This window comes from Neoarius graeffei, chromosome 3 (assembly GCF_027579695.1).
Source record: "Neoarius graeffei isolate fNeoGra1 chromosome 3, fNeoGra1.pri, whole genome shotgun sequence".
NCBI classification, from domain to species: Eukaryota; Metazoa; Chordata; class Actinopteri; order Siluriformes; family Ariidae; genus Neoarius; species Neoarius graeffei.
Window position 1 is genome coordinate 116378580 of NC_083571.1, and position 11235 is coordinate 116389814.

The 11235-nt window shown below is 45.8% G+C and overlaps 1 protein-coding gene across 6 annotated transcripts in view; it reads left to right on the plus strand.

Annotated features, from left to right (window-relative positions):
• Positions 1–10315, plus strand: part of nhsl1b (NHS-like 1b) — a 239796-nt gene extending 229481 nt beyond the window's left edge. For all 6 annotated transcript variants that reach the window (XM_060917964.1, XM_060917965.1, XM_060917966.1 and 3 more), the window contains 3 exons: positions 913–4098; positions 5531–5657; positions 8855–10315. In XM_060917964.1, coding sequence (XP_060773947.1) covers positions 913–4098; positions 5531–5657; positions 8855–9506 — 3965 coding nt within the window. In that variant the 3' untranslated portion in view covers positions 9507–10315. The remainder of the gene's footprint in view (positions 1–912; positions 4099–5530; positions 5658–8854) is intronic.
• Positions 10316–11235: the final 920 nt, after the last annotated feature.

Consider the following 11235-nt stretch of genomic DNA (forward strand, 5'->3'; position numbering starts at 1 on the left):
TCTTGGGCGATTTTCAGCGTGACTGCCCCAAAAGGGGCGGTACTCTAGAAGCAAGACCACCCTGATTTGGACAATGGTACCCAGAGACAGATTAAAACGGCCTCGAGCAGCGCTGGTGGAAGTTTGTTTTAAAAAAAGAAAAAAAACTTTTTTTTTTCCGTTTTGGCAGTGCGTCGCCCAATCGCCCTTATGCACCAGCCGCCCTTGATCCATATCCAGTGAATGTGGATAGAATAAATAGATTTGTATGCATTTATAAACATGAAACTGTCACTGCTTTTAACACCACTACATGCTGTTTTCTGCATTGAGAACGCCAAAATACTTTATTTAATTTTCTTGTTTTCATGTGTGCGTATCTACTTGAACCATCCTAACCTGTGGGTATAGCAATGTCCTGATCCCAGGTCTTAATCCACAGTGGACCTGGTTTAATTCCTATTTCAGTGTTTGTTTGCCATTTATTTGCAGATGTACCATTATGTTCCAGTAACCGGTGGGGTTACTATCCATGACAACATTTTTATGTACAGTATATATTTTTTGTCTTATGTGTGAAAGAGAGAGAGAGGGAGAAAATCTGTGCTGCTATTTGAGTTTCCCCCTTCATACATGTTTAATGGTCATCATCTTGGTTCTGATCCGAGACAAATCCATATTCACTCGTACTCTTAAGACTAGGCAATATTGTGGTAGTCTGCCTCTAGGCTACGAGTTCTAATCAAAGTTTACAGATATTATTAGCATGTCAGATGTGGGTGCAGCTAATCAAACTAATTAGTGCTCTTAAAAGACAAGCTTCAGTCTGACTGACAGCAGATGTCAGGAAAGGGCAAAGTGAAGGAAGGGGGAAGGAAGCAGCTGGAGTATGAATGTCTGTCTGTCTCTCATTACTGTTTTGCTCTACTGCAGCTAAAGGACGAGGAGGGGAGCTCCGACCACAGTCCATGTTTATTCCTGGACAGTTTTCAACACTGGAACGTTCTAGTAGTATGAGTTCTACGCTGAGGTGTTCCGAAACAAGGGATTCTGGCTGCCAGACCGAGGAGGTAAAAATTGTTCCACCATCTGTGAGGAGGATCCGAGCTCAGAGAGGCCAAGGAATTGCTGCTCAGATGGCTGGCATGTCAACATCGGCCACCAATATATCCACAGTTCCGAACAACCATTCCCCTGGATCTCCTGTGCATGTCATGGCTCCTCAGTTTAACGGTGATCCCCAGCGCTTCCACAGCTTGCCAAGACGGGGTGCACGGGTTTCTTTGAACGCAGAGCTCCTGAACAGCAGTACTCCATGTAGGCCGGAGGAGAGTGGTGTACCAGCACCTCGGCAGATTGGAAAGCTCCAAGTTGATGAGACTGCAATTCACATGAGGAATGCCCCTAGGATTAGCGCTTCAGCCCGCCCAAAATCCCAGGAGGTGAGGGGATCATATGCGGACTGGGGAACTGCTTGTATGGTTTCTCCTCATGCAGCATACTCAACATCACTCATTCCCAAAGCAACACTGTCATGTTCATCTGAGGTGATTGCCCTTCACTCTACAGCTAGCTCAGGGCAACAAGTGCATGCAAGACCTCTCAGGATATCAAGTGTCAACGGAGAAAGCACCACCAGTGTGGCCACCAGTGCTGAGACAGACATGCAGGAAGGTGGTCAGTCAGATGGCAGCATAAACAGCCACAGTACAATCGCTGCAGGAATAGCATCGTCAGATGAGCAGTGGATTTACGACACTGCTGAGAATGTGTTGCCCAGAAGACCACTCACCTCCAGCTGCTCCACTCCTATCAATCATCTCTACAACAGCTTGGAACGCTCCTCTAAAGGTACAGACTCCAGTTCGCTCTACTCCATGGACAACGATGGTTACTACACCTCCATGCATTTGGACTCGGGTCTGCGGCCAAAAGGACACAGCATTGCAGGCAGGGCAACACGGCATAGTATGTATGAGTGCATAGGCCAGCCAGGTGACCGTAGCAGCATTTACAGTGATCAGTCATTATCCCGATCTATTTCCCTTCGCAAGTCTAAGAAACCGCCCCTCCCTCCAGCACGTACAGACTCGCTGCGGCGTAAGCCTAAGAATAACAGTGGTGTTAATGCCAGCAATGGGTCGGTTCTTAACGAGTCACTGATTGCTACACTTCAGCAGTCACTGCAGAATGGGTTGAAAGGGAAAGGATCTTTGACCTCACCATCTCAAAGCCCTTGCAGTGACTACGAAGACCCTTGGATGCGGCCTCGGAGCCAGAGTAGCTTAAGTGCAGGCAGTAGCAGTGTGTCAGCTGCAGGGGTGGTGAATGTTTATTCCATCTGCCATGTCACACCATCACACAGTGACACCAGCAGCCTGCGTTCTGACTACGGAGAGTCTTGGGGCTATTACATGGATTACCCTCGTCTGCATACTGACCAGGCACGGTCACCAGCACATACTAACTCTGTGTGTAATGGAGGACAGCCAGGTAGCATGACAAACGGGCAACATATCCACAATGATATTCAGACAACCCTTCCCTCTGCTCAGGGTAATACATCAGCAAAGCCTCAGATAAACACATCCTCACCAGATAGGGTGCATCGGTTAACCTCCCCTTCAAGTGGTTACTCAAGTCAGTCCAACACCCCAACAGCTGGTACACCAGTTCCCTCTTTCATGAGGTCCATGTCACCTTCTGGCTGTAAGCCCAAGCCACGTGTGCCTGAAAGGAAGTCATCCTTGCTCTCCTCTGTGTCTATCTCCTCTTCTTCAACATCTTTATCCTCCAACACTTCAGATTCTGTTAGGAACAACATGCCTCCTCTACCGCCACCACTGCCTCATTCATCAGCGTCCCTTTCACCACTTACCCCTGAAACTTTCCCTCCACCTCTTCCTCCATGCAGTCCTATGTGCACCCAAAGCCAAAGCTTTCCACCTCCTCCTCCTCCTCCTTTACCCAGTACCCCACACCATGAAGTATCCTTGAGGGCCCTCTCCATAAATTCCTCTCCAGAGTTTCCCCCTCCTCCTCCAGAAGTGTTGAATGAGCACACCATGCTACATAATGGATCCGTTAGCACCACTCATCATCCACCCCTGCCTCCACCACCTCCCCTGTTTCCTCCAACTGTAAATGCTCATATTCCCCCCCAACCCCCATCCCTGCCCGCCTTGGTTCCAGTTATACCTTCTTCTGCAAGCCTAAAGGGAATTAAAGATAGACTCAAACCAGTGAACCCGGAGAGGAGGCCAGTTTCCATTCGCTCTGAAGAGTTTGCCAAGTCTGCCATGCCACTAATAACCCAGTTTGCCCTCCAAAGCGTGCAGCTTCGGTCAGTCAAACCAGAGAATAGCGAGGACAGCAGTAAATCTCAAGAGGTGGAAACTGAACAGATTTCTACTAAGCCTGGCACACCAGAGAAAGTTAAACAGTTAGAGCACCTGAGTGTTTTGCCCCTGGCGTCTTGTTTTACTTCTGAAATAAACAGAACATTAAAATCTCCATCAACAGAGAATGTAATCACCAAAGACCAAAACCCAGCAGCAGAGAGAGCACTTGAGACAAAATCAGGAGAAGAAATGCCCTCTGAAGTGACTGACTACCCTTCAAGTGACTTAAACCATACCCAAGCTAAAGTGGAGGTGGATAGTATGGAGAAGGAGGCGACAACACCACAAAACACACCCAAGAAAAAACCTCCTGTGGTCTCCAAGAAGCCCAAATTTCCCCTCGTCTTTGCAGTCGAACCTGAGCTTACTGTAGAGGACGAGCAGACACTAGCCAATGAGGAGGATTCTTCTTCTCAAGGGTTTTCAAATGTTCAGAAAGAGGTGATCATTAGTGTGCCTAACCCAGATGTTCGGGAATCTGTGGAGGAGGTAGAGAAAGAAGATGAGGACAGTTCCACTGAGAGTTCCACATGTGAAAGTAGCACATGTCCAACTGATAGTCAGGTTGAGGAACCCTCCCAGACTCCCATCATTAAGGAAGCATCTGTGTCTGTTAATGATGCAATGGGCACTTCAGAAGGAGAAGAGGAAGAAAATGGAGATGATGATGAAGATGCATTAAGTAGCACTGCAGGATCCGTCTGCTCCAAAGATGATGGTGAGTGAAAATGTTCTAATTTTGCTCTCGGTGGTCATTTGTAAAAGTGGGTGGCAGAATCATACATTTTTCAGTACTTGGTTCTTTTTTAAATGCTGGAAACACGAGACATTGACAAATGTATTTGTTAACTTTTGATGAAGAGCGTGAAAGAAACGGGAATAAATTTGAGAAGTCGGACTAATAAACAAGGGGCGAGTATTTACAGCGAGTCAAGTTGTGCTTTTAGGCCTTGTGAGTGAATCCTCTCAGTGTGTGTTACTGGTTAAACCGAGTATTACTTTGACGTGAATTTCACCTTTCTGGGAGCTGCCAAGGGCAGTGCAGTTGTAAGCGTTATGTTTGTCAAATTCTGGTGAACTGAGGCAAAGGATTATGCCCACCACCTCCTCCCTGGCGAATCGGGGCTTGCGGAATGCTGGTGCAGCAGCCATTTGAATGAATTCTTTCTGTTCCTCTTATCTCGCCAGCCATTTCTCATACTTCTATCATTTTCGTTTACTGTTCCACGGACTCCTGTCCATCCTGATCCCTTGCTTATTCCTTTTCCCGTTAATCTCCTCGTTTCTGCTTTTTGAGTCTGTCCTGTTTCTTGTTTGTTTATCCTGTTTCACGCTGACTTTTTTCTCTTCCATATTCTTACTTCCTTCCTCCCTTATCCTCACATCTGTTACACCCTCCCTTCCAGCCTGTTCTCTCTCTCTCTCTCTCTCTCTCTCTCTCTCTCGCCCTATACATCTCTTTTTTGTCACAATGAAGATAGGATGGGGCAGTCTTCCCAAGGGCTGGCCGCTTAGTATGGAGGGGAGGGGTGTGGAGGGAGGGAGGGAGGAAAGAGAGTGGATAATGTGAGCTTGCCTACATCATCCCGGGCAAGTGCAGATGAGAGACGAGAGCAGAGAGAGAGGACGGGATCAGAGCAACTCAACTCTGACGGAGAGACGGATTCATCTGTGAAAATGTAAGATTTAAAGAGAGTTATTGACTTTTCTTAAGCGAGGGTTTGCCCTCGAGTATGATTTGTGACCGACAGGGTGTGAGGTATGAGAAGGTGTTGCTTACTTGAGTAGGACAGACCTGTCATTCTTTAGATTGTCCTTTTCTGACATTGAACGTGCTTTGCAGCTGTTGCGTGAGAGTTTGTCCTGTCTGGGTGCGTGTTTAGTTTTAGACCAGTTTGTTCTTTCACTTGTGCCATACATGTTACTGTGCATCACTTATCTCCCTCCAGAACATGTAGGTATCTGTGCCACAGTCTACCCCCCCATATGTAGACGTGACGTGTTTTTGAGTCGAACAGGCTCCGTGCCATCTCTGGAATGTATGCTATGTGGTAGTTTTGCTTCTCCGTAAGAAACGGAACGTGTCAGCACCTCAGAGCTACAAGCTTTCACCATTGTCGATATTAATTTGCGATTCATCCATCTTTCAGGTGAAGTGTTCGAGTCCAACGCATCAAACTCCCCGCAGACTCCCAGCTTGAACGGCGACATCGTTGAAGGCATGGTGACTCCCACGCGGCCCCGCACCACAGAGGACCTCTTTGCAGCAATTCACAGGTACGGGCCGTCGATGTTTTGCTTCAGTATCCTTATATGACACTCGTCAGCTCTCTTTTCTTCCTGAAGCTTCTGTGCGCATCCTTTCATAACTTTAGAGCAGCCCGTCTCCCTGATTTTATAATACATCCATCAAAGGTGGAATGTGGCGCGAGAGGCTCCTCTGGTTTCCTGGTCAGATTATAAGCTACTCAGCTGCAGGGTTAAGTGCATTTAAGGAATGAAATATAAGCTCATATAGATCTGTTCATTTATTCATGCACACGTCTCAAATATAATGTGCATAAAGTCAAGTGTGTTCATTTTTGTAAATAGCATTGTTTGTGGTGTGTGTGTGCATGCAGATGGAGCCACAGACAAAGAAAGATGGACTAAGGAAGGAAAAAAACCATGTAAACAAACACATTTGTCCTGCTTGTGTCTCGGCCATGATCTCACAATCCTAGACACGTTGAACGTTAATATTGAAATGGTGGGCGCAGTGTATTGTACAGGCTTAGGAAATCATACTGTAGACATTTTTAGCTCATCTGACCGTAAGGCCAAGGAGTTGCTGCCACGCCGTGGCATGGCGTCCATCCGTTATCAACAATTCAGTTAAACTGCATCTCCTCCGTCAGTTCGCCATGGATTTCTGTTCTGATTGTTTTGTCAATTTTTTTGCGAACGAGTTACTAATTAGGCCAAATTAACAAGTTTTCCAAGCTTCTCACTAGAATTGAATCTCCGGTTCCAGTTCTGATCGATATTTTGGGTCGATCTTCCCTTGAGGAACAAAAGTTGGTCGTTTGTTTGCTGATTTTCTTGTTGTAAACAATTTGTTTACAACTTTGTTTCAGTGAAAGGAGAACTGAAGGCAAACTTTTTTAATCAAAATTCTATTTCTCATTATGGAATGCATTTCTGATCGCTATTTTGTCGCTGCTATAGCAAGTTCTGAGTGTTTGAAATGTGCTCTGTAATATATCAGTCCATATGTCAAAGCGATGGCCGTAAACGAGATTCGCTGAGACCTGTGCGAGACATCGTAGGACGGAAGTAAAACGTACAGCGGAAATCAAAGCAACCGACATCTGCCAACGTTGTCAAAAGCCGCGCGCGCTCTCTTTCGAATGCTGACGTAATCAAGCCGGAAGTTTTGTTTGTTTTGATAGCAATCAGGAAAGTTTGAAAAAAGTCGGCAGTAATCGTCATTTAAACTCGTTTTTGTGCAATATTTCATTTCGGAAACAGTTTTCAAAATGGCGGCACTGACACTTGGCTGACACTTCACGTTTCGAAGTCTCGCACAAGTCTCGTGAAGATCGCGCGGTTAAGCGACGCCTGCCGTGGACCAAACGAACTAAATTCAACACGGCTAAACACCGAACAGCTCATAAGTCTCATCTCATCTCATTATCTCTAGCCGCTTTATCCTTCTACAGGGTCACAGGCGAGCTGGATCCTATCCCAGCTGACTACGGGCGAAAGGCGGGGTTCACCCTGGACAAGTCGCCAGGTCATCACAGGGCTGACACATAGACACAGACAACCATTCACACTCACATTCACACCTACGCTCAATTTAGAGTCACCAGTTAACCTAACCTGCATGTCTTTGGACTGTGGGGGAAACCGGAGCACCCGGAGGAAACCCACGCGGACACGGGGAGAACATGCAAACTCCGCACAGAAAGGCCCTCGCCGGCCACGGGGCTCGAACCCGGACCTTCTTGCTGTGAGGCGACAGCGCTAACCACTACACCACTGTGCCACCCAGCTCATAAGTATAATATTTAATTGCAGTTAGTTGCCAATATGAGTCACGATATAAAGTTACTAAAACCGAAAACGTAACTGAATAACACGTTAATTATGAAATAAACCAAGTTTAAAAATGACTTCGGTTCCCCTTTAAATCGTATCTCCTCCTTCAGTTCTCAGTTCCGATTGTTTTATTTGAAAGAACTCGACCTTCTGCACAACACTTGGTCGTTGTATTGTCAATTTTTTGCTAACGAATTAGTAATTACGTCAACTTAACACATTCTTCTGACTAGAATTGTATCTCCTCTCGTTTCTCACCTGATTTCAGTTCTGATTGATGTTTTGGGCCGATCTTCTCTCAGGGAACAAAATTTGGTTCTTTGTTGATGTAAACAGTTTGTGGTGGAGGTTGGTCCTCTCTCACATTTCAGATCTGTTTGATGTTTTGGCCGTCGTGGTTGTTTTGATGGCAGGCCAGATGAGCTCCTACGCCCTCGGTTAATTTTTTACAGCAGGAATCTAATCACCATCCTCATGTCTTCCTTTTGTAGTCTTGGCCTGCTCCCATAGTGCATTGTCCTGCACCACATTTCATAACTTTTGTATCTCCGAGACTAAGATTCATGTCTCTTCTTCCATTTGTTCCTGGCTTCCTTCATCTCTCCTGCTCAGCTTAGACCATGAATGTCTGAGCGTGAATGCTCTCCAGCCCCTGAGGTGCGGCCTGGCAAGTAATTGCCCGTTGGTGTTTCCCCTCTTATAATGATGGTGCAGTGGGATTGCCCTTATAATCCCACTGCACTGGAATATATTTCTGCTTTATTCCCCTGCTAATCCCTCACCCCAGTCTACAGCACTGGTGCAGATTTATTTTCAAATCTGAGTGGAGTGCACGCATTTACACTGAGTCTGGGCACTTTTCCCAGGGTGCTTTGCTGTTTAATTCCCCTATCCCAAGGCTTGCCTTACCATACACACACCACAACCAAAGTGCAACGTGTGCAGTTCTCAGCGCCTGCATTTAAATATCCAACAGAGAGTTATTCCTACTTTTCCAATACTTTTGCACTGCAAAGACATGGACTATGTGAGGCTCTGCTGGGTTTAATCAGAAAACTGGAAACCAAATCGATGGAGGTTCATCAGAGAAAAATGAATCACAAAGCCCAACCCTATTTGGGTTTAAGCTTACAGAGAGAAAAGCCTCGAGTAGGAGTAGCTTTGTTTGTAGGTTAATTGGCCCCCATTACAGAACTAATACATGGATAACACTAACATGTTAAAACTGAACCCATCACTGCCTGATTAGTTTGAGCTTTCGCTCGATTTAAAATGTTCCGTTTCCTTTATAGAGGGGGGATAATTGTTTTTTGCTTGCATACGAAACCAAAGTAAATAACCAAGGTTTCGGTTTACACCTCATCCCTAACGCTCCCGTTTTTACTTCACAGGTCCAAGCGTAAGGTCCTGGGTCGCAGGGAATCAGAGGACGAGCGTGCGCGAGGTCACTCATCATCTCCAGTCACGCCACCAGGACCGAGTCCTTCCTTCAGCTCGACGCTACCTCGCCAAACAAGTTCTATCCAGCGCGGCCTGCGCAAATCCACCACCAGCAGCGACACCTTTAAGGCGCTGCTGCTGAAGAAGGGCAGCCGCTCGGAAGGAAGCTTTCGCATGTCCGCTGCCGAGATGCTACGCACAACTGACCCACGATTCCAAAGAACTCGATCTCTCGACTCCTCTCCGGATCCAACTTCACCTACAGCAGAGCTCGATAGCCCCTGCGCTTCCCCTAGTCGCAGCAAGAGAGTGCCAGAGGACTGGCCCCGGAACGAGGCCGTACTGCCGCGCTACTCTCTGTGTTCCCCTCTGTCCCCTTCCTCAGCACTGGGGCCAAAGTACGGTCGATCCCGCACACCGCCGTCTGCCGCCAGCAGCAAGTACAATTCCCGGAGTCGAATTCCGAGCAGCCCAATGACCGTCATCTGTGAGAGGGAGGGAGAGTTAACGGAGAGTGGAGAGGGATTGGATGAAGCGGGTCCTGTTAACTCCACCCCAATCCTTCACGACTCGAATGGCACTTTATATGAGCAGGAGAGTTGAGATGAAAATGACTCTTTTATTCTTACACTATGGGAACAGCTGGCCACTGGCAGTGAGACCAGCGGAAGGGCAGACTGGGAACCTGTCTGTCCCTCAGTCCAGGCCACGCTGCATAAATCTGGTTGCATGACGGGAGATATCTCAAGCCACAAGGTGCCTCCTTCAGACTGATGTTTGTCTGAAGTAGATCCCATTTCTCTCACAGCGTCACATCTGGACTATTTTTCATAAAAGAGTGCGCTTTCACATACACTAACTTCCACAAAACCCGTTCTGTTTGGTTTGCTCGTCAGTGCCACTGTTCACCTCACAGACTGCGGGATACAAGATGAAGGATTTGCAAGGCAAGTCAGTCGTCCCTTTGACCAGTGGATGGATTGGGTTGGATTGGATTGGTGGAACGCTCAGTGTTCTCGAAGGGTGTAGTCCAGTCCATCTGCAGTAACACCTCAGTTGACTTGTTTTGAATATTTCTGGTGAATTTTAATTGATATTGTCATGAACTTTAGAAGCCAAGTAAAAAAAAAAAAGTGTCTACTGTTTCTGCTCACCGGTTGTGGGAAATATCGAGCGGGTCCAACACGAACAGCGCAAAGGACCGTTTCTGTTGGATTTTAGCGTGTAGGTTTGCACTGTGTTTGTTGTGATGACTTTTTACATACTAAGAGGAAACCTACTTGAACCGAATAACGTGTTTTGTTTGTATTGGTTTCGTTAACCAAAGAGTTTAAATGTCGCCTGTTGTAGGGACTCGGGGTAGATTAGGTGTTTACTGGATTGGGAGCAATAAAGATTCTTCTGTAAAACTCTGCTAAAGATTAGCTTTTACATTTCTTATTGACTAACGACTCTGATATAAAAATCTCATGTGCAGTTTTATACTTTTTTTGTATATAAACATAACATCTGGATTTATTTTCAAAGAATTTGTACACCCTTGTTAGAGGAAGTGGTTTTCTTTCTTTTGTAGAGTATTTATTTTAGATTAGCCAGAATGTGGTGATTTATTTGCAGGGGAGTTTATAGATCTGCAGTGCTGTTTTACAAAAGAATTACATCACCATTTTAGACTCATGATCGGAGTCTGAGGCCTTCAGAGACTCGTTCTTGTTCTTTTTGATCCAGAAAACCAAAATCACAGTGACCGAGGAAGAAGGCTGCTAATCCTCTTATGTACATCTCCTCAAATAAAATAAAAATTAAAAAAATAAATAAGTGTTTGATTTACAGCCACCTATCAGAAAACCTACTCTCGTTAACGGCGTCTCCAGGGCCGTTAATCGTTTCTTGGAGCAATCAGCAGTGACCCCTCCCCATCATGTCCATCTCTGTTGATGGACAAGTGTTGGTTCATTGATGGGACTAATTTTATCCACACGAATAATATTAGCATAAAGCAGCCTCATTAGCGGTCTACTTAAATCTGTGTTCAGGGATTTCCAAACTTGGTCATTAATTTTAAATTCTTGTTCTAATTGCAAATATTACAGAGCCGCAAAAAAATAAAAATAAAACCCCTAGGCATTTTTTGATCTGGGTTACAAATTTTTAAACCTTAGTTCCAACTTTGGGTTATCTAAGGTTCTTAGTAGGGATTTTCCACATGACTGTCTCACTTTCTTCCAGCCACTTCTTCCTAATTAACATTTAAATATTTTTATTTAAAATATTCTTAGCCCAACACTGTAACCACTCGACCAGCAACGACTGCGCTAGGCGTGAATTCTGG